Source organism: Nycticebus coucang, chromosome 7, assembly GCF_027406575.1.
Source record: "Nycticebus coucang isolate mNycCou1 chromosome 7, mNycCou1.pri, whole genome shotgun sequence".
Classification (NCBI taxonomy): Eukaryota; Metazoa; Chordata; class Mammalia; order Primates; family Lorisidae; genus Nycticebus; species Nycticebus coucang.
The window spans coordinates 27,195,489-27,218,666 of NC_069786.1; the positions used below are offsets into that span (position 1 = coordinate 27,195,489).

Consider the following 23,178-nt stretch of genomic DNA (forward strand, 5'->3'; position numbering starts at 1 on the left):
GGCCTCCTTTGTCTATAGGCTCAAATTGACATTCTCAAACAGCCTCCTCCCCACTACTGACCTCATAAAGTTCATTCTTGCCTGTCTGTGCTACCTGTCATATCTTCAAGAGTCTCTGTAGAGTGGCTAGGAGGGAAAGATGTTTCCAGGATCTCCAGTTTCATCTCTCCATCCGTCCTCTCCTCCAGGTTGTACCTGTACTAACTGCCCCTCCCTTTCTCTAAATGCATCTTCAAGACAAATATGCTTGTTCTTTTTTTCCCCCCTCAAAACTAAAGTGGGACTCTGATGAATTCAGCATAAATTTTGGACACAGATGGCACAGTGCTTTAGTCACACTGGTTTCAGAGACAGACAGCTCAGGTTTGGACCCAGCCCCTGTAACCCACCAGCTATGTGACCTGAAGACCCACTTTACCTCCTTGGGCTTCAGTTTCCTCATTTTTAAAACAGGGATACTAATATTATCGGTGGGTAGTTATGCCTTGCAATCCATAGTGGGTGCCCAATAAATGGGTTTTGTTGTTGTTGTAGTTTGGCCGGGGCCAGGTTTGAATCTGCCACCCTCAGTATATGGGGCCGGCGCCCTACCCACTGAGCCACAGGCACCGCCCACTGGTTATTATTTTTGTTGTTATTAATTCAATATGAATTTTTTAATAGTTATGTGCCAGATGTGATGCTAGGCTCTTAGAGGTTCAATGAGTCTTGCCTTTTTAATCTGAGAACATAAACAAATAGTCACAATCCAGTGTGATGAGTGTTAAGCTGTCGGTAAGGTCACACTCCTTTAGGAGACCAAAGAACAGCAATTCATTCAGTTCAGGGAGGGTCAGCACGACTTCCCAGAGGAAGTAGTTTCTAATATGAGCCCTGAATGATGGCCTAATGTCCCCAGAGAAGAATGGTATGTGCATATATCCACACACTTGTTCAAGTAACAGAAGGCATTTATTAGTGCTAATGTTTCCCATACTGCTGAGCAAGCATGGTCAGATGTGAGGCTGAAGAGAGGCTGCCTAGGGTTGGGGGCTAACTTTGTAGGTTTCAAGAGCAAGGCCCTGGGTCTACTTCACAGATTTGATCTTAACCCCTTTTCATATAGCCTATGAAGACACTGCTTCGACATTATACCAAGTGAAACAAGTCAGGTGGGAGGACAACTGTTGCTTGGTTCCATTTATGCAAAAGACCTTGAGTAGTCAAATTCATATGGAGACAGAAAATAAATTAGTCATTACCAGAGATTTTAGTCAGGGAGCGGGAGAGAATAGGGAGATGGGCACAGAGTTCCAGTTTTGCATCTGGGGATGAATAGTGGTGATGGTTGCACAACAATGTGAATATACTTAATGCTATTAAACTGTACACTTGAAAATGGTTAAAATGGTAAATTTTATGTTATATACATTTTAATACAACACAGCTTTTAAAAAAATTTAAACACTGGGGGTGGCGCCTGTGGCTCAAAGGAGCAGGGCGCCGGCCCCATATGCCAGAGGTGGTGGGTTCAAACCCAGTCCTGCCATAAACTGCAAAAAAAAAAAAATTTAAACACTGCTTCATTTAAATTTTACTTAAACTACACCTGTCTCCCCAAATTCAACAATAATTAATCTGTTTCTTTCCTTTGGTAAGATACCTTATAGTTTCTCTGGTGTGGAGTCTCTCTCATTGCAATAAGTCAATGAATGCAACTTGTTGGATTATAAATTTGTCTCTGGTGGTTTTGGCTGGTTGCTTTAAGATTGTGGTAAACAAATATTAAACATAATGTTGCCCCAAGGGAAGATGCTGGCATCAGTGCTGCTGTCTGATAAATGAGTCTTAGTCTCAATATAGTGTCTTAACTTGGGGTTCCAGGAATGAGGCTAAAGTAGACTCCAGTCCATAATGACCCTGCTACTTAGCGGAAGTAAACTCATATCCTTCTGGTAGAAAGCATCCTCAGTGTGGGCCCCCAAGTTTCCCACAGATAAACACCAACCAAATATGAACTCACAATAAAGATTTTCAAAACATTCAAGAAAAACAGCCAACAATCAGTCAGTAGAAACCAGAAACAACAAGTGTAAGTCCCCAGGGATTTCAGATATTATTATTTCAAATACAGCTTATAAAATGACAATTGCTTAAATGTTTAAAGAAACACACAATGGAATGATCAAAACAATAATACATTCTCAAAAATATTCTCTTTCCATTCCCTGAACAAATAAGTGAATACTTGAACATGCTGTTCCTTCAGCTGGAGCATCTCACCACCCCCATTTTACCTGTTTGCTATGTTATTCTCTGTCCTGCGTCCCACTCCCCCACAGGAATGTGAATTCCACAAGGGCCAGGGTTATTGTCTACCTTGGTCACCGCTATTATCTCCAGCATTTAGAACAGTGCCTGGCACAATAAATAAATATTTGTTGGCCAAAAGAGTAAAGGAATCACTGTGGAATTCAATGTCTAACTTACCTCCCGATTTTCTTTGCTGCCCCTTCAGGAAATGAGGAACATCTTCTCTGGTTACAGACTTGGAGATATTTGGTTCTAAACAAGGTCTTGGCGTCAAAAAGCCCAAGTTCACGTCGAGGAGCTCCTTGGAACTTTCCTCTTTCTTCAGAAGTAAAGGCTGTGTAGCTAGAGTCTTTGTCCTGAGGTCCACCATCTCAATTTCATTTGGAGGAGAAACTGAATGTGCTGGTACCCATTCTAGATGCATTGGAGCTGTCTGACTAAGCAGGGAGGGAAATGGTGTGTTTAAAACTCATTCGCCATGTCTTCTGGATCTCTAACTCTCAGGCCAACTGGACATCACTCAAAGGTGTGGAGAAACAATTTCCAAGTGAATGGATTGGCTGTATCCTGAGAGGACAGACCTCTTCATTTCTGACTTGCCCCCTATGTCCACTGTACTTTGCACCCAGTACAATAATCTGAACAGATTAGGATCCAGCCCACTCTGGTTTTCCAGTCCCCATTTCCTTACAGAGAATAGTAAAACACAAAGAGCAGGCAGGGGGTGCACCCTTTTAGCACCAAAGGCATTGACTAGCTCCATGCTTCTCAAACTATCCTTGGTGAAGGATCAGCTTTTAAACTTTCTAGTACATTGTAGACTAACACTTTTGTACAATATAATAAAGCAAATTACTATAAAAAATGAACAAACATCAAAAACATGCAGAAATGAAGACCCAGGTTTTTTCATTATCTGATCAATGAACATAAAATTACTTTGTCAAATTGCTACTCAACTTTTTAAACGCTTACCCCCACGTCCAGCACTGACCTCTTTATGGGCTGGTGACAGGACCACAGAACTACATTCTGAATAGCCCTGCCTTAAAGCCAGGTCTAAGCACTCCTAAGTACATGGCCCAGGCACCATATGCAGCCTTCAGCCCATTTTTGTAGCTTGACTTGGATCACAGCCACACTCACTTGTTCACATATTATCTATGTCTGCATTCAAGCAACAGTCTTGTAGCTGAGTCATTGTAACAGAGACTATCTGTCCCACAAAGGCTAGAAATTTATTATATGGTTCATGCCACATACTACATATTATTGTCACCCCTGCTTTGCACATTGTTGTAGGTTCAATTACTAAAAATGTAGGCTGCCACACAACTACCATCCCTTCATACGTAATTTCCAATCTAAAACTTCAAAGAATATTCCTTACTTGTTTTCTTTTAAATCTTCTTGGCTCATTTCTTGGGAATGACTGACATCTTTTGGAAAAGTCAGAATGATCTCAACACCTACAGAAGTATGTGATGATAGTAAAAGGAAGAAGAAAGTAATGAATTCAGGGATAAGCAGAAGTACCTTGGTCACTACAAAAGTTTTGAGATAGACTATGTTATGGTCCATTATCTTCTTCTGGAAAATGTAGTCAACAGCGTCCTTTCTGATTCACCCGTGCAGGTTTCAACTTGATCGGTGTGTCACTGTTGCTTCATTTGTTTTGTCTGCCTGGATTTTACGTTTCTGGATTTTTGTGTATCTCAGAACTTTCGTGATGCCCCATGAATTTCATCTCTGAATATTTGGTTGATCTGCTCTTAATAATTACAGAATTGACATTAACCAGACACTAAAGTTTAGCCATCTTTGTATCTTTCCTGTCCAGTATACAATAGGTCCTAAATAAATGTTTGCTTAAAGAGAAAAAAACGGTATAATATAATTTTCCAGATTAAAATAATTCTTATGAAGAAAACAAGGCCTCCCTCTATAAAGTGTAACTGACAATACCTACCTCATAGGATTAAGTGAGATACTTTAACATAGTTCCAAAGGATCTTTTTTTTTTTTCTGAGACAGAGTCTCACTCTGTTGCCCCGGGTAGAGTGCCATGGTGTCATCATAGCTCACAGCAATCTCAAATTCTTGGGCTCAAGAGATCCTCTTGCCTCAGCCTTCCAAGTGTCTGGGACTATAGGCACCTGCCACAACACCTTACTCGTTTTTCTATTTTTAGTAGAGATAGGATCTCACTCTTGCTTAGGCTGGTCTTGAATGTCTGAGCTCAAGAAATCCACCCACCTCAGCCTCCCAGAATGCTAGGATTATAGACATGAGCCATCACGCCCAGCCAGAACTTTCTTATGTTTGTAATTTTGGTCATCTCCTGTCTGATTCCATGAAATGATTCCCACTATAACACTTAAGATGGAAAATTCCAACTGGAAGGATTGGTGTTTGCTGAAAATATAACAGTTGAGTAAAGTTATGTGAAAAGCTGGTGTGAACCACTCTAAAATTGCCTGTTACTTTGATGATTGGTTGTTCATTCCTTTCTTTTATTCGACAAACTTTTATTAAGTATGTGATAAGCCCAGTGCTTTGTACTGAAGCTGGAAAAATAAACAAGATGCACTTGTGGCCCTAGGAGAGCTAACAGGTAAGCAAAGAATGCGGCAAGATAAACACTGTAATAGTAGCGTGCCAGTGGTATTGTGGGAGCAGAGAGAAGTGTCCTTCCAGGAGGATGCAAAGCTCGCCCTAGTGTTCATTCTAATCTATGTATTTTTCAGAGCCATTTACTCAGTGTGCACATGCCCAGAGGATCAGTGGTTGTACAAGATGTACCACGGAGTGCTAGGGACAGTATGGCAGGAAGGATGAGCGTTGAGTATGAATCAGATTAGATCTGGGTCCTCTACAGCCATCCATGCCCTGCCACTTCCTGGGTGACCTTGGGAAAATTTACTTAACAGCTATCATCAATTAGTAGATTTTTATTATTTTTAAAGGACTTTGGATATTTTGTCATGAAATCATTTTTATTGTTCAATTTTTATACCTGTGTCATGTAATAAGACTACTGCATTAGAAAAAAAAAAGGAAAAATTTCCAAAAGGAAAAATTTGGTTCACAATCAGGCAAATGATAATAGTATTTACTATCATGGTCATCCAATATTGTATTTTGTGGGACTGCAAAAATGTATCAGTTTTGGATTTTTTTGATGTTTCTCAAATAAAACAATTTGATTGCATGTTTTCTAATGTTGTACAAAAGCAAGAAACTGTCTAAAAATGAGGTTTCCTTGGAATGGGTTTTCTAACTTTTCAATGGCTTTTCTAACCTATTGCCACACTGTATAATGAGAGGCTTGGAATTATTGAAGTGGAAGGAACTTAGAGGTCATTTGATCCAAGCCTTTCATTTTAGAGAAGAAGAAACTGATAGCCATAGATTTGGGTGACATGCTGAAGGTCATTCTCCTGCTGAAAGGAAGACGGACGTCTTTCATAACATTTTTGTAGTCATCCTTGAGTGCAAAAACCTAGCTGACGTGTTAGAGTGAGAAAAACATACAGCATACACTCCTAATAACTGAACTGTCAGTGAAAAGGATGTTCTGCACAAAGGCTAAATGCCTTTAGTACTTTGCTGTGGAAGTTAGAAAACTGAGTAGAGTGTATTCTCATGAATACACTTGCCAAGAACTAATAAAACCCAGAATGTTTTCAAGCAAATCTAATGTGCTTTATTTGGCTTCTTTTTCAAATCAAAGAAGAAAAATATACTAAGCAAGTATAGGAATGGCCTGCCTTTTTAGAGATTGCTAAGCTGCTATCCTAATTGTTGGTCCTAAATGGGAAAAGTTCATAATGGTTTATGAAATTCTGGGCGGTGCCTGTGGCTCAGTGAGTAGGGCACTGGTCCCATATGCTGGAGGTGGTGGGTTCAAACCCAGCCCCGGCCAAAAACCACACACACACAAAAAAAGAAATTCTACTACTATGCATCAATTACTGACTCTGAAATTGTTTAGAAACATACAAATGTTCTCCTTGTTCTTTTTCTTGAATACTGTGAGTGGCCAAGGGAGCCCTGGGTAAGCACAGCAGGCCAAGAAAGAGATGTATTGTCTCTAGTAGAAAGAAAACTCTTGCTCCTGACTGACTGCCTTTTTCACATAATGAGGATAAATTAACCCCACTAGAAAATATTACCTTAGAGTGTGATTAAAAGGCAACATTTCAGATTCACTTTCCCTTCCTTCCCCCTCCTCTCCAAAAAACAAAACAAAACAAAATAAAATACAGGCAACATTTCAATGTAGTCAGAAACATATTTTTCTTCACAGAGGAGGGGAAAATGACATTCATAAAAATGTTGGGAAATGATCATTAATTTGGTGTTAGTGTTAAAGCCATTATTAAAATAGAAACTTAAAGTCCGGCCCAGCCTAACTCATATGATGAATAAAAATTATTTTCTCCAGAAAAGTTACTTTCCTGTGTTTGCAAACTAACGTGTATATTTGTGTGGGCTGTGGGAATAAAAGTTCAAAATATTTTGATGGCCTCCTCACATTTTGGTAATTTCCTACATTGTGAATCTCAACATAGACTTTATAAAACCTCTACTTAACAGCCTCTTGTGCTGCTAGGGCCCAGAACATGTTCTAGGAGACCGATACATATGAATTACATGAAGAAAGAGAAGGGACTGTGATAAGCATTACATCCTTGGTGCTGATGTGAACATCAGCAGAGGGAGAGGTTCTTAAGTTACCAGTGAGAACAGCTCCCCAGTGATGGCAGGAACAGCATGATTTTGGGGGATGTAGTTATGGGAATTCTTCCTGACAATCCACCTTAGAGTATCCCTACAATGGACTGAATGCTTGTGTCCCTCCCCAGCCAAATTCATAGGCTGAACCCCTAACACTCAGTGTGGCTGTATTTGGAGATAGAGCCTCTAAGGAAGAAATTCAGGTTGCATGAGCGCATAAGGGTGGGGACCTGATCAACTGGATTAGTGTCTTTGTAAGAAGAGACTCCAGAGGGGTGGCGCCTGTGGCTCAGTGAGTAGGGCGCCGGCCCCATATGCCGAGGGTGGCAGGTTCAAACCCAGCCCCGACCAAACTGCAACAACAACAAAAAAAAATAGCTGGGCGTTGTGGCGGGCGCCTGTAGTCCCAGCTGCTCGGAGGGGCTGAGGCAAGAGAATCGTGTAAGCCCAAGAGTTAGAGGTTGCTGTGAGCCGTGTAATGCCACGGCACTCTACCCGAGGGGGTACAGTGAGACTCTGTCTCTACAAAAAAAAAAAAAAAAGAAGAAGAAGAGACTCCAGAGACCTCTCTTACCCTCACGTTCTCTGTGCATGCTCAGAGAAAAGGCCAGGTGAGAGAGACCTCACCACAAACCAATTCCTGCAGAACCTCAATCTTAGACTTCCCATCTTCCAGAGCTGTGAGAAAATAACTTTCTGCTCTTTAAATCACCCAGTCTACAATATTTTGTTATAGCAGCATGAGTGGACTCTAGTAAGACAGTTCCTCTCCTCTGGTTTTCCAATGGTTTATGAACTTTCTAATATCTTTTTTAAAAGTCTTTCCTTTTTTTTTCATTTCCTGACAGTCTCACTCTGTCACCTTGGGCAGAGTGCTGTGGTATCATAACTTATAACAACCTCAAACTCCTGGGCTCAAGTGATCCTCTTGCCTCAGTTTTTCTATTTTTAGTAGAGATGGGGGTCTCATTCTTGCTCAGGCTGATCTCAAACCCCTGAGCTCAAGAAATCCGCCCACCTCAGCGTCCCAAAGTGCTAGAATCACAGGCATTAGCCACCACACCCAGCCTAAAAGTCCTTCCTTTTCAACTGAACTAAGTTATGTTACCTGCAACTAAGAATCCTGATGGATTTATATCGCATTTTTAAAAAACTAAGCCCAGTAATTTTAGGAGATAAGACTCTTGTTCATTCATGATAAAAGTAAATCTACAGGCTCAATTTCTAGTATACAAAATTTTCATCTGCTATGTTGACTGAGAAATGAAAAAGTTTTGTACTAGGGAAAAAGATAAGGTTTTTTTTTTTAATTTGGGGGTTTGGATCATAAATTGTATTTTATATATTACCATCTATAAAAGCAAATAATATATAATAAAGCAAAAGCATTCTGCAGGAATACATAAGTTCTCTATAAAGAGTGTTATGGTCTATGGGATCTAAACATTATAGAGTCTATAGATATTTTAATTGGTGATGTTCCCTTTTTAATAGAATAATATGATGGACAAATATAAACTGAATTATTAAATGTATATATCCACAACAGAAAGTCACATAGTACACAAATAAGCATAAGGTCTTCATAAAGTATGCAAGCACTTTAAATATTAATAACTTACATTAATACCATGTAAATGGGATATAAAGAGATTAAATTGATATTAAAGAAATAGAAAATGAGGTCAGCCCCTGAAGTTCAGTGGCTAGGGCTTCAGCCACATACACTGGAGCTGGTGGGTTCAAATCCAGCCTGGACCTGCCAAACAACAATGGCAACTACAACCAAAAAATAGCCAGGCATTGTGGCGGGCGCCTGTGGTCCCAGCTACTTGGGAGAATGAGGCAAGAGAATGGCTTAAGCCCTAGAGTTTGAGGTTGCTGTGAGCTGTGAGGCCACAGCACTCTACCCAGGGCAATATGAGACTCTGTCTCAAAAAAAAAACGTAAAATGATACTTAAAGTGAATACAATATAGAATAATGCTCAAAACACTTTTATTTCAGACTTTGTGACTAAAGACAGTAACTAGTTCACCCCAACTCACTATCAACTGTGGGAAGACATCAGAAGGATGATGGTTTGTAACTCAAGTTATTAAAGCTTAAAACTGCCAGATCTTAGTGGAGATGCTACCTAAGTTTTATGGGTCCTCTATGAAAATCGAAGAGAATACAAATCAATTTAAAAAGAATGACTAGCGCCCCCAGTGGCAAGTCATGTGCAAGACGAGCAGAAAAAATGAAAAATTTCACCTGCTTGGGAAACCATTAGGCTTCTGAGAGCTCGGCTTTGCAGTCTGTGAAAGTTAAGGGCAGATAGACCGCAAGAATCATTCAGAAGAGTTTCAGGATTTATTTTCATTAGCTCTTCCAGGCTTAATGGTGTTCATAGTTTGACACATACTAAATTATTCTCAGCGCCCCGCCTGGGGAGCGGAGCTTTGCGAGTGAGACAGGCAGAGGCTGTCCAGGAGAGGGCAGCCTCGCACAAGGGGCGGGAGGGGGCGGCCACTGGGAAAGGACTGCAGCCTTCAGGGACGTGAGAAGGGATTAAAAAAAAAAAAAAACCCAGATGGTGAAGAGTGCAGCTTCCCTGGAATGTTGGAGATGGAAGCCAGAAAACTGCCACGGAGAAACTGCAGCAGTTTGAATAGACAATTTATTATGAGAAGTTTCTAGGCAAATAGGTGATAGACAAACGTGATACCTGGGGCGACTATTTTCCGAAGTGAGAATCTGCAAATACATTGTGGTCTGCTAAGCGCGAGGGCACTCGCCGGTTTGACGGGATAACGTACTTGAAACAGGTGTGGTTCTGGAAAATTCCAGATTTATGGCCTCGTAGAGAAAAAGAGCAAAAGACTTAGAGGGCTTTTGGGGTTTTTTTTTGCAGTTTTGGCCTGGGCCGGGTTTGAACCCACACCTCTGGTGTATGGAGGTGGGGTCCTACTCCTTTGAACCACAGGCACCTCCCAAGACTTGGGGCTTTTGAGCCTGGTTCATTACCCTGGTCCCTTTCCTCTCAAGCGGGGAGCAAGAGACCAGTGACAACAGGGGCTGGAGAAATGTGGAGCTCTGGAAAGAAACAGACCCCTGGAGCTGACAAAGAACTGAAGAAAAGACATCAGCGGACAAAAAGGAAAGGGGCAGAGAGTGGCGGCTGAACTGGAGGGGGTGGAGCGAGAGAAGAGCCAGACGAGGGCTGCCCATTCTGACAGCGGCAAGTTGCCTAGACTCAGTGACTCAGATATGGAGCAAGGGGTTGCATTCATGAGTGGTTTTTATTTTCCTTTGTGCTTTTCTGTGTTTTCGGAGCGGGGGGGGGAGGGGGCTCAGATACTCAATGTTGTGTTTGTGAATACATCAAGTTCAGTTCAGAAGCTGGATACCTTCTGTCCTGGGCTGCCAGTGCTGTCTGTCACCGCTGGGATCCCTTTCTTCACTAACCAGGATAGCGTGACTGCAGTCGTCATCTTGGTCAGACTCCTGCAATGTCATAAATAAAATAAAAACTCAGTTAGTCAATGTAGTAATTTGTTCACGGAGTGAATGTTGGGGGATTTCTCTAGGGCCTCAAACTGCGGCCTGCAGGCCACATGAAGTGGTGTGAATTGTATTTGTTCCCATTTTGTTTTTTACTTCAAAATAAGATATGTGCAGCGTGCATAGGAATTTGTTGTCAATTTTATTATGCTTCTCTGCATTTCAAAAATCCTACCAGTATCTGGCAACTCCCTTATCTCTCCCATCCAATTACAAAGGGTGTTTTACTCTTCTCAGAATATATGGAAATACAAAAAAGTAATTTTTAAAAAGCAAGATTAAAAAACACCTGCTGTTAGGCAGTAGAGATGGCTCACCCCTTTAATTGCAGCACTCTGGGAGGCCAAGGCAGGTAGATTGCCTGAGCTCACCACAAAAGTGTCCCCTTCCCCATGTTCTGTTTCTTTCTCTTTGCCTTGTCCTAAAAATAGCTGGGCGTGGCAGGTGCCTGTAGTCCCAGCTACTCTGGAGACTGAATCAAGAGAATCACTTGAGCCCAGGAGTTTCAGGTTGATGTGAGCTGTGACTCTCACTTTGTCACCCTTGGTGGTGTGCCATGTGGCATCACAGCCCAAATGGCTGATCTAAGGGCTCTTTACAATGGCACAAGTATCTTCTCATCCTCTCTATGCTGTACTGAATCCCAGCATTAGATAACAGCTCAGAGAGGTCCAAAGGCAAATGATGAGAGAACTTCCTGTTAAGAGATTACAGTGAGGGGCTGGGCACAGCTGTAATCCCAGCACTTTGGGAGGCCGAGGCAAGTGGATTGTCTGAGCTCACAAGTTCGAAACCAGCCTGAGCCAGAGCGAGACCCAACTTCTAAAAATAACCGGTGTTGTGGTGTGCACCTGTAGTCCCAGCTACTCGGGAGGCTGAGGCAGGACAATCGCTTGAGCCCATGAGTCTGAGGTTGCTGTGAGCTATGACTCCACAGGACTCTACCAGGGGTGACAAAGTGATACTCTGTCTCAAAAAAAAAAAAAGCAAAAACAAAAAAGCCACCTGTTGTTTTTGCCTCTGGATTTTCCACTTTTGTATAAATTTATAAGCAATTTATTAAGTAAATATCATTGCAATGGAATTTAAAATTTCTTTCCTTTAACACATATCTATCAGTGGGTCATAATGGTCTTTCTTCCTTCCTTCCTTTTTTTGTTTGTTTGTTTGTTTGTTTGTTTTTGAGACAGACTCTCACTTTGTCACCCTCAGTGGAGTACCGTGGCATCACAGCTCAGAGCGACCTCAAACTCTTGGGCTCAAGTGATTCTCTTGACTCAGTCTCCCAAGTAGCTGGGACTACAGGCACCTGCCATACCCAGCTATTTTTTTTGATCTGGGGTCTCATTCTTGCTCAGACTGGTCTCAAACTGGTAAGCTAAGGGCAATCCACCCACCTTGGCCTCCCAGAGTGCTAGGATTACAGGCATGAGCCACCGAGCACAGCCCCTTTCTTTTTTTTTCTGTCAACCAGACTGGAATGCAGTGATGTGATCATACCTCACTGTATCCTTAATCTCCTGGGCTTCAGCGATTCTCCTGCCTCAGCCCCTGAGTAGCTGGGATTACAGGTGCTCACCACCAAGCCAAGCTAATTTTCTTAAATTTGTGTGTATAAGGTCTCAAACTCCTGTCCTCAGACTATCCTCCTGCTTCCATCTCCCCAAGTGTTGGGAGTACAGGCTTGAGCCACTGCATCTTGCTGACAGTGTTTCTTTTTCTTTTTCTTTCTTTCTTTCTTTTTTTTTGAGACAGTCTCACTATGTCACCCTCAGTAAAGTGCTGTGGCATCACAGCTCACAGCAACCTCCAACTCTTGGGCTTAAGTGATTCTCTTGCCTCAGCCTCCCAAGTATCTGGGACTACAGGTGCCTGCCACAACACCTGGCTATTTTTTGTTGCAGTTGCCATGCTGTTTTAGCTGGCCGGGGCCGGTTTCAAACCCTCCACCCTCAGTGTATGGGGCTGGCGCCCTACCCACTGAGCCACAGGTGCCACCCAACAGTGTTCTTTAATAAACCCCATGAATCTTATAATATAAGCCTCATGTTGCTTAGTTGTCAGTTTTTAATTCCTGATTATTACACATAGTGCTGGGAACATCTTTGCAATTAATATACCAATTCTGCATTATTTCTTTAGACTCCTAGATAGGGAGTTATTGATCTAAAGAATATGAAAAATTTTTAATCTTTTTTCACACATTGCCTTAAAAGTAAAGTTCATACCTATTTATAATCCATCAGCAGCATACTATCTCTTCTCACTTACCAATTGTCATTGTTTTTCATTTTTATTAATGTAATATATGGGATTTGTCATGCAATTATTTGAATGTTCATTCTTTGTTTAATAGAAAAGTTGGATGTAGTTTTAGGTGCTTATAGACCATTTGAACTTTTTTAGTATATGTTGTTTTTGTACAGATCCTTAGTCTAGGATACTCCCATATAATTATAGTGATTCAATGAAATTTTTATGTGAGGCTGGGCGCAGTGGCTCAAGCCTGTAATCCTAGCACTCTGGGAGGTTGAGATGGGTGGGTTGCTTGAGCTCAGGAGTTTGAGACCAGCTTGAGCAAGAGTGAGACCCTGTCTCTACTAAAAACAGAAAAATTATCCAGGCATTGTGGGCAGGCACCTATAGTCCCAGCTACTAGGGAGGCTGAGGCAAGAGGATCACTTTAGCCCAGTAGTTTTAGGTTGCTGTGAGCTATGACTCCGTGGCACTCTACACAGGGCAACCAAGACTCTGTTTTGGAAAAAAAGAAAAGAAAATTTCATGCTAAACTTTGGAAAATGGCAGTCCTTTTTAGGAAGTGTTAAATACACTGGTGCTTATGTCAAGTTTCCATGTTGACTAATGGGCTGTGGCCAGTCTCAACTTAGCTCATTTGTCAATTGGTCCTTTAAGAAAAGTTGTAAGACAGCAGCATGGGCATATTGACCTACAAAATCCATAACCATGACTAGCATTTACAAATATCAGTGCCAGACACTGTAAAACAATCTTATATATATTAAATAATTTAATCTTCACAACTCTAAAAGTAGAAACTGTTGTCTTCATTTTATACATGAGGCCCAGAGAAGTGAAGTAATTTATCCAAGGTCACAAAGTCAGCCAGTGATAGAGCCAGAATCCACACCCAGACTCTGAAGTCTGGTTCTAGAGTGTAACCACTCTACTATATCACTACCATAAGACTCATCCAAGGTCACAAAGTCAGCCAGTCATAAAGCCAGAATCCACATCCCAACTCTGAAGTCTGGTTCTAGAGTGTAACCACTCTACTATATCAAGACCATGAAAAGGTTGAAACAAAGAATTCAACAAGAACCAGAAAGAAAAGAATTCATAACAACCAGCAAAATGAAAAGAAAGGATACTCAAACTGAATTGGTAGGTTTTGCACAGAAAAAAAGAAAAGATGTGTGACACTTACAAGTGCCTGACAAAAATTTCTGCTATGGCATAAACTGAAAGACCATAAGGACCACAAACAAAAAGGATGTAGGAATTAGATCTACTTTGAAGGTGATCGTGGAATTTAAGACTCTGAAACAGAAAGAGCTCAGAATTTTCTAACTTCTTTTAGAATGCTAAACATGAAAGACTTTGAGATATGCTTGGGTTCCACAAGGAAAATAATTTAAATAATGACACCTAGTAGTGAATAAAAGAAAAAAACATTATAATAGCAAATCCTCAAAATAGATGGATTTCCTAAGCCATTGACAACAATGCCGGAGGTGAAAGATGGAGGAGAAACAGAGCATAAGCATTTTCACCTGCAAACAAGGGAGTACCAAACACACAAAGAGAAATGCAAGAGGGAAATCATACATGAGTAAATTTGGAAAGAAGAGTCTCTTTGGATAAAAACAGACTGGGAGAGTCTATAAAGAGCCTCTCAGGGGCAGTCCCAGGAGCAGGGCAGCTACCTATCTCTGTACACTGTAATGAACCCATTTCAAAAAACCAACAAGAAACCCATGTTTTCATTCAAAGAAAAGAAGTGAAGGTTGAATCCCTTGGGTTTAGGGATTTAGAGAAAGCAATAGAAAAGAAAAAGCAAGTCCAATAGCAAAAAAGTCTATTTTTACCTCAAAAATGAGTTCTAAGTTAATTTTAGCCACCAAAAAAAAAAAATATATGTAGTGAAAGTTCAAAAGAAAGTTTTAAAGTTGCATCAAAAAATGCTTTGCTATCAGCTGGGCATAGTAGCTCCTGCCTGTATTCCTAGCACTAGCACTCTGGGAGGCCAAGGCAGGAGAATCCCTTGAGCTCAGGAGTTTGAGACCAGCCTGACTAAGAGCAAGACCCCATCTCTACTAAAAATAGAAAAATTAGCCAGGCATGGTGGCAGGTGCCAGTAGTCCCAGCTACTCAGGAGGCTGAGGCAGGAGGAACACTTGAGCCTAGGAATTTGAGGTTGCTGTGAGCTAGGCTGATGCACTGGCACTCTACCCTGGGTGACAGAGGGAGACTATGTCTCAAAAAAAAAAAAAAAAGTACTCATGTGAATGTACTGGTATGGCATAGTTACATAGAGTGGAAAGAGAATGTTGGGGATTTCTCTGCTCCTTATACAAACTTTCAACCAAACTCTTTTTTTCATCCTCACACTAATCCCCCCAAATTTGGCAGTACTTGATACCTTTAATTCCTGGGCTTTTCCTTGTTTCTTTGCAGTATGTCATTTTGATTCTAATCAATGTCCCTTCTGTGGACAATCAAGTTTCACTTTTCTCCATGCTGCTAAATCATCACTCCTCCATCCACTTCTGAGGTCATGTATAGCAGAACCTCCACAGGTGGCCACCTCGCTACGTTGACTACCTCCTTGAGTTTACCTAATTTTCATAGACTAGACTTGTACCACATGTATGTATCAGTACAGCAGGCCTAGTTCCTTATGTTGACCACTTCTGTATGTTGACCAGTTTGTTATAGTCCCTTGGGCAGTCAACTTATAGAGGTTCTACTGTACTGTGATTTGGGTTTAGCAATGGGAGATATAGGTCCTACCATATCTCATTGAATCTAGGATGTTCCTGATTATACGATACATCATTATTTTATTACCACTAAAAATGACAAAACAGTGCCAACTTTACTATGATAATTGTAAGATGTCTGATTTCAAAGATGTTAAAATGCAAAATAAGCATCTTAAAATTGATAGTAGACAAATTGAAGAAGGAAACTCTGCAGTTTTCTTTACCACAAGTATGAAAGTCGATCGATGAAGGAAGGATAGTCTTTTCAACAAATTGGACATTGTTGACAAAAATATACCAACCTCAGCCTCAACCTCACACCTTATAAAAATTAACACAAAATGTGACACTATTATCTTCTAACTTTTAGAAGAGATCATAGGATAAAATTGCAACCTAGGGTTGGGTGAAGAATTCTTAGACACACTGTAAAAGAAAAAAATGGATAAATTATTTTCCATCAAAATTAAAAACTTACATTCAATAAAATATTAAAAGGATGGAAAAAAAACAAGTCAAATCTTTCTCTGGACTAGGAGAAAATGTTTGTGAACTACATATCCAGAATATATAAAGAATTCTCTAAACCCAGCAATAAGGAGACAAACACTCCACTTACAAAAACAGGGAAAATACTTGAACAGATAGTCTATACTGGTGGTGAAAAAACACATTAAAAAAAGTCCATTTATCATCAACCATAAGGTAAATGCAAATTAAAACCACAATGAGGTAATGCTACACACCTATTAAAATGGTTAAAATAGAAAATTCTAACAGTACCAAATGGTTGTAAAGATGCAGAGAAATTGTTTCTCTCATTCCTTGCTGATGAATCTAAGATGCTCCTGATTATAAGATATACCATTATATAAAAGGAGAATGCAATTCTGGAAAAGAGTTTGGTAGTTCTTTAAAAAACTAAACATATATTTACCACATGACCCAGCAGTTGGACTCATGGGCATTTATTCCATTGAAATGAAAACTTATGTTCACATAAAAGTCTATACACGAATGTTAATAGTGGCATCATTTGTAATAGCCCCAAACTGGAAACAACCTAAACGTCCTTTAAAAGGTAGCTGCTACACAAACTGTGGAACGTCCATACCACAGTATACTAGTCAGCAATAAAAGAAACAGTGATACAAAAACAACTTGAGCCTATGTCAAGAACATTATGCTGAGTAGAAAAAGCCAAAGCCAAGCTCAAAAGTTTACATGTGTGGCTCGGCGCCTGTAGCTCGAGCGGCTAAGGCACCAGCCACATACACCTGAGCTGGCGGGTTCGAATCCAACAATGACAACCACAACTAAAAAAATAGCTGGGCGCTGTGGCAGGCGCCTGTAGTCCCAGCTACTTGGGAGTCTGAGGCAAGAGAATCACTTACGCCCAGGAGTTGGAGGTTGCTGTGAGCTGTGATGCCACAGCACTCTACTCAGGGCGACAGCTTGAGGCTCTGTCTCAAAAAAAAAAGTTTACGTATATAATGATTGCTTTTATATGACATGCTTAAAATGACAGAATTACAGAGATGGAGAACAAATCAGTGGTTGGCAAAGGGTAGGGAAGGGAGGGTTTGGCTACAAAGAGGTGGTGGGAGGGAATTCCTTCCTGTATCATGATCGTGATGATTGGGGAGTGGGAGATAAAATGTCATAGCACCATACACACAGACACGGCAGGAGGGAGGGGGGAGGGAAACAAAAAGGCTTTCTTTGTATGCACAAACTGCTAAAATCCAAGAAAGGTCTGTAGTTTAGTGAATTGCATTATGTCCATGTCAATTCCCCAATTTTAATACTTTGCTATAGTTATAATAGTCCCCATTGGAGGAAGCTGGTGAACTATAATCACAAACTTTTGTGAGTCTATAATTATTTCAAAATAGAAACCTAAAAAATTAATTCTTTTTTTTGAGACAGAGTCTCACAATTTTGCCCTCTGTAGAGTGCTCTAGTGTCACGGCTCACAGCAACTTCAAACTTTTGAGCTTAAGCAATTCTCTTGCCTCAGCCTCCCGGTAGCTGGACTACAGGCGCCTACCACATGCCCAGGTATTTTTTTGTTGTTGTTGCAGTTGTCACTGTTGTTTAGCAGGCCCAGGCTAGTTTCAAACCTACCTGCTTTGGTGTATGTGGCCGGTGCCCTAACCACTGAGCTATGGGTGCTACCAAAATTTTTATTTTTTGTTTGTTGTTTTGGGATGAGTTTTGGAAGAAGAAAGAAACCAAAATGTCTTTACTCCACCACCTCCAAAACACTTCACTTTCTTTATAAATATTATAGTTCATTCCTTAGTAAGTTTTAAAAATGAACAATTTTGTGGCCATGTTTTTTATTGCCAATAAAATGTAAAGTATTAAGATCTTTATTCAAGCTATGCTAATTTTTATAAACATTCAAAAGATACAAGTGAGTACACAGTGTAAAACACATTTCCATTTCTCTCTGTAGGTAGCCCCTGTGACCCATAGGAAACTGTGGAATGGCACCCACAATGTACAGTTTACAGTCATTCCACAGTTTTCTGTGGGTCACAGGGTCTGTTATTAGTCTTGCTACTGTACTACAGGGGACTTTATGTGGATTCATTCACCATGGGCAGAATGATGACCAGGGCCATGAGAAGACACCTCCTTGGTGATACCAAGTGATGGAGTTGATGTGGATGAACGATCTTCTCCTTTTCAATTTTAATGTACATGAAGGCAAGCTACATTTAATTATTTAATTATTAAGACATGCAACAATCTTCTGTGGTATTGGGTACAAACACACTATTATCAACTGAATATTTGTGTCCCATCAAAATTCTCAAGTTGAAATCTTAGGCACCAATGTGATAGAATTAGGAGATGGGGCCTTTGGAAAGTGATTAGGTCATGAAGGTGTGATGGGATTAGTGCTTTTATAGTAGGGTTCCCAGAGAGCCAGCTAGTTCTCTCTCCATCATGTGAGGTTACCACAAGAGGTTAGCAACCTACAACTCAGAATAGGGTCCTTACCTGAACCCAACCACTCCTGCACCCTGATCTCAGACTTCCAGGCTCAAGAACTGTGGAAAATAAATTTCTGTTGTTTATAAGTCACTTAGTTTATGATACTTTGTTATAGCAGCTTGAACCTACTAAGACACACACACTAGTTATTACTGTTCTGAGATTAAATTCTCAGAAGAATGTCTTACTAATTGCAGTTTAAACTTTTTTATACTTACATTTTAAAATCTTATGTTATTGTTTTGTTACAAAATATTTGAACAACACAAATGAAGTAGTAGAGTAGGTTATACATTTGTTGTTAATTTCTTTAAAGGTAACATCCTACCTCACTGCTGCTGATGCTTTGCAAGATTATGTTCTGATTTTTAGTAACTGTCATCTTATCAGTTGGAGAAGAGTTTGTATCATGACAAATGTCAAGCAATGATTCAGCATGTCTTTCTGTCAAAAGAAATACAATAATATGTTTTTGTAAAATTCATCTCCAGCAATTTCACAGGAAGATCTCACTCTAGGTTCTAAAATCAGCCCCCATTTTGTCAAAGAGTTCCTTGAAATAGTGTTTGGGGTCCTGATGAAGCTCCAAGCAATAATTTTCACAGGAAAAGATCCAGTCCACAGAATAAATGGTTCAAAAAAAATTTTTTTAAGGCTTTAATGATAACTGTTATTATTTAAGGAGAAAAAAACAAGTATTTTGAGATTTTCAGCAAGTAAAATATTTTGAAGAAATTTAGGGTAAAACCAATCAGCATCTGGGAAACTATCAAATCTTAAGCTCTATAACAGGGGTCCTCAAACTATGGCCCGCAGGCCACATGCAGCCTGCCGAGGACATTTATCTGGCCCGCCAGGTGTTTTTGCCACAGCTGCCTGTCCTGCTTAGCAGCCGACTTGTCCCGGGCTGCAGTGCACATATGTGGAATGTGCGCCAACTCTCTGACTCCACCTCCTTCTCTCTGTCTCTCCCCACCGGGTGTTTTTGCCATCCTGCTTAGCAGCCCACTCATCCTGGCCTGCAGTGTGCATGTGTGGAATGTGCCCCACACTCTCTTGACTCCCCACTTTCTCCCTATCTCTTGACTCCTCCTCTCAGTCTCTGATGTAATCAGAGGAGTCACCAGGTTGCCTGTGCAGAGCCTGCTGCTGCCTAAGGACCCAGGTAAGAACAAGTTAGGATTTTTTGGGTTTTTTTTTTTTGAAGTTAGGAGGTCTTTTTTTTTAATTTTGCAGTTAGTAGGGCCTTCTTTTGCCATTAAGGGGGGCCTTTTTTTTCTGAAGTTAGGAGGTCTTTTTTTGCAGATAGGGTGCGCCTTTTTTTGAAGTTAGAAGAGCCTTTTTTTTTTTTGAAGTTAGGAGAGCTTTTTTTTAAAGTTGGTTAGTTGGTTGGGGGTAGTTTCTAGGGGGGGTTGCATCACAGTGATAACGCAAATAGTCAGCGCTCAGTGCTAATGCAAATGGTCAGAGCTCAGAGGTAATGCAAATAGTCAGTGCTCAGTGGTAATGATAATTGTAAGTGTTCAGTGTTAATGCAAATTGTTAGTGCTCAGTATTAATGCAAATTGTCAGCGGTCAGTGTTAATGCAAATGGTCAGTGCTCAGTGTTATCACAAATGGCCAGCGGTCAGTGTTAATGCAAATGGTCAGTGCTCAGTGTTATTGCGTGGGGACTCCAAACTGGTAATCTGCCTATGACCCCATGGGAACTTAATCCAGCTCTGCAGACAACCGAGGAGTAGGAAACCCAATTTAATTGCCAGTAAGTGCATTTATATTCTGATTGCTATTTAGTTGTGTATGATATTGTATGTTGTGTGCTGTGTAAGCCCCAGTTCACACTGTTGCGATCTCTGAGCAGTGCGAGTTCAGCCACATGCTTGTATGGCTGAATTTGCATTAGATTCGGAAGAAAAAAGGCATACATACCTTCTTTTTTCTTGCAGTGGAATCTGATCGCATGGGTCTTCTCACCCATGCACTCAGATTCCAGTGCGAGTTCACAAATCACAGTGTGGTTCGCACAGGGTAGTGTGAACTGGAAAGGTGGTGGAGAAACTGGCCCTGTAATTGTGCCCGTTCCTGCACTGCACCAGTGTGAGCCTGAGGTAAAAGCAGAGTTCCACCATGTGGGCACTAGTGAGGCTGAAATGATGTGGACTAGCAAGGCTGCATTGATGGACACTGATCAGACTGCATTGATGGGCACTGATCAGAATGCATTGATGGGCACTGATCAGAATGCATTGATTGCTGCATTTGCATCAGCACTTGTCTCTGTGTGGGCAAAGTTATTGATGGTATATTGTTTTTGGAGCGTTATATATATATATATATATGTATTTTACTAATAGCAATTTGGAATCCCTAGGAAACAATGATATCAGGAAAGAGAAAAATTGACTCGGAGTGTAGGATATTCAAAGAACAGTGGACTTATGATTACTTTTTCATGCAGTACAAGGAAAGAGCTGTGTGTTTGATATGCCAGAATATAGTGTCTGTGTTCAAAGAATACAATTTGCATTGACACTATTAAACTCAAGATAAAGATAAATATGATTGGTCGGAGAAGTGAGAAAAGATAAAATATTAAAACTGAAATATACATTGACAACTCAGCAAAATACTTTTGTGAAGCAGAAACAGCTAAATACTTCATCACTGCGAGCAAGTTTTCAAGTTGTCAAGTTAATAGTGTGTACTAGCAAACCATTCATGGAGGGAGAACTTGTTAAAGAATGCCTTCTTTCTGTTGCCAAAGAGATGTGTCCAGAGAAGGCTGATTTATTTAGTACAGTGAGTCTTTTAGGACCCTCAATTACACGAAGGATTGAAGAAATGGGAGACAATTTGCATCAGCATTTGCAAAACTCCGCAAAAAACTTTCCTATTTTTCCTTGGCACTCAACGAAAGTAATGATGTTCATGATTCTACACAACTTTTAATTTTTATTCGTGGGATGAATGACTATTCCGAAGTCATGGAAGAGCTTGCTACACAGCAAAGCATCAAAGGAACAACTACAGGAGAGGATTTTTATGAAAAGTTTTACCAAACTGTGAATAGTTTGGAGCTGGACTGGGAAAAACTAGCCAGTGTGACAACTGATGGTGCTCCTAGCATGGTGGTGTCTAAGAAAGGAGTAATTGCTCACATTAACCAAGAGATGGACAAACATAACCATTCTCATCCAATAGCCATGCACTGCCTCATCCACCAACAAGCACTGTGTAGTAAATCACTGAAGTGGGACTCTGTTATGAAAACTGTGGTATCTTGTGTTAACTTCATTAGAGGTAATACACCAAACCACAGACAATTTCAGGAATTTCTGTCTGAGCTAAATGTTGCCTGTGAAGATGTTCTGTACCACACAGAAGTCCATTGGCTGAGTCAAGGGAGAGTTTTGAAACATTTCTATGACTTACTTCCATAGATTACAGCTTTTCTGCTTTCAAAAAACAACGAAGTACCAGAGCTCAGTGATGCAGAATGGAAATGGCACCTTGCCTTTCTGACAGATGTAACAGAGCTACTCAACCGTTTCAATGTGCAACTTCAAGGAAAAGGAAAGCTCTTCTGTGATACGCAATCGCATGTGAAAGCATTTGAAGTAAAATTAGGCCTCCTCATCAAACAAGTGAAGGAGAAAAATTTCCGCCATCTCCCCACAACTCAAAATCTGTTAGTGGAAAATCCATTGGTTGCATTCCCAAATAAAACATGTGTGGATTCACTGGAAAAGTTGCAAAAGGAGTTCCAATTTAGATTTAAAGAGCTTCATCTCCATGAATAGGACATACAGCTTTTCCGTAACCCATTTTGTATTGACATTGAAAATGTGGATATGATTAACCAAATGGAAATGGCTGAACAACAGAATTGTGACTCTCTGAAAAACGCATTCAAGTCAAGCAGCCTTCCTAATTTCTATGCATCTGTCCCCTCTGAGACACATCCTAATCTCAGGAACCATGCACTCAAAATGGCAACCATCTTTGGCAGCACTTAGGTCTGTGAACAGACTTTTTCCAGAATGAAAAATCTGAAATCTCCAACCAGATCTAGACTAACTGATGCACACTTGCATCACTCGTTACGACTAGCAGTGACAAATATGGAACTGGACATTGACCATCTCATTAGCCAAAAGCAGGCCCATAGTTCCCATTGAAATACTGGTAAGTTTGTTGATTTAACTTTACTTGTTCTTCATTTTAAATATTGTATTTGCTCCTGTTTTGTTTTTTTACTTCAAAATAAGATATGTGCAGTGTGCACAGGAATTTGTTCACAGTTTTTTTTTAAACTATAGTCCGGCCCTCCAATGGTCTGAGGGACAGTGAACTGGCCCTCTGTTTAAAAAGTTTGAGGACCCCTGCTCTATAAGATATTAAAAGTTACCAAGAATCAGATTTTGGTTCAACAAAACTCTAATCACCTTATCCTTAATGCCAACATCCTCATTGCAAGGCCCTCTTTGGGGTTCTAGGACAGGAGGGAGAACTCTTTAACCATTAAAAACATCAACAGCGGGCTCAGGGTTAAGGAGCCCTCTTCTCCAGAGGTCCACACTCAGAGAAAAGGC

At 40.5% G+C, this 23,178-nt stretch overlaps 1 protein-coding gene across 1 annotated transcript in view; it reads right to left on the minus strand.

Moving 5' to 3' along the window:
* The window catches only part of MAP3K19 (mitogen-activated protein kinase kinase kinase 19), a 66,084-nt gene that overhangs the window by 39,043 nt on the left and 3,863 nt on the right, over positions 1-23,178 (minus strand). Inside the window, exons 3-6 of the mRNA XM_053596675.1 lie at positions 18,915-19,030; positions 10,424-10,520; positions 3,683-3,761; positions 2,470-2,729 (exon numbers count right to left, since the gene is read on the minus strand). Of these exons, the coding sequence (XP_053452650.1) occupies positions 2,470-2,729; positions 3,683-3,761; positions 10,424-10,520; positions 18,915-19,030 (552 nt within the window). The remainder of the gene's footprint in view (positions 1-2,469; positions 2,730-3,682; positions 3,762-10,423; positions 10,521-18,914; positions 19,031-23,178) is intronic.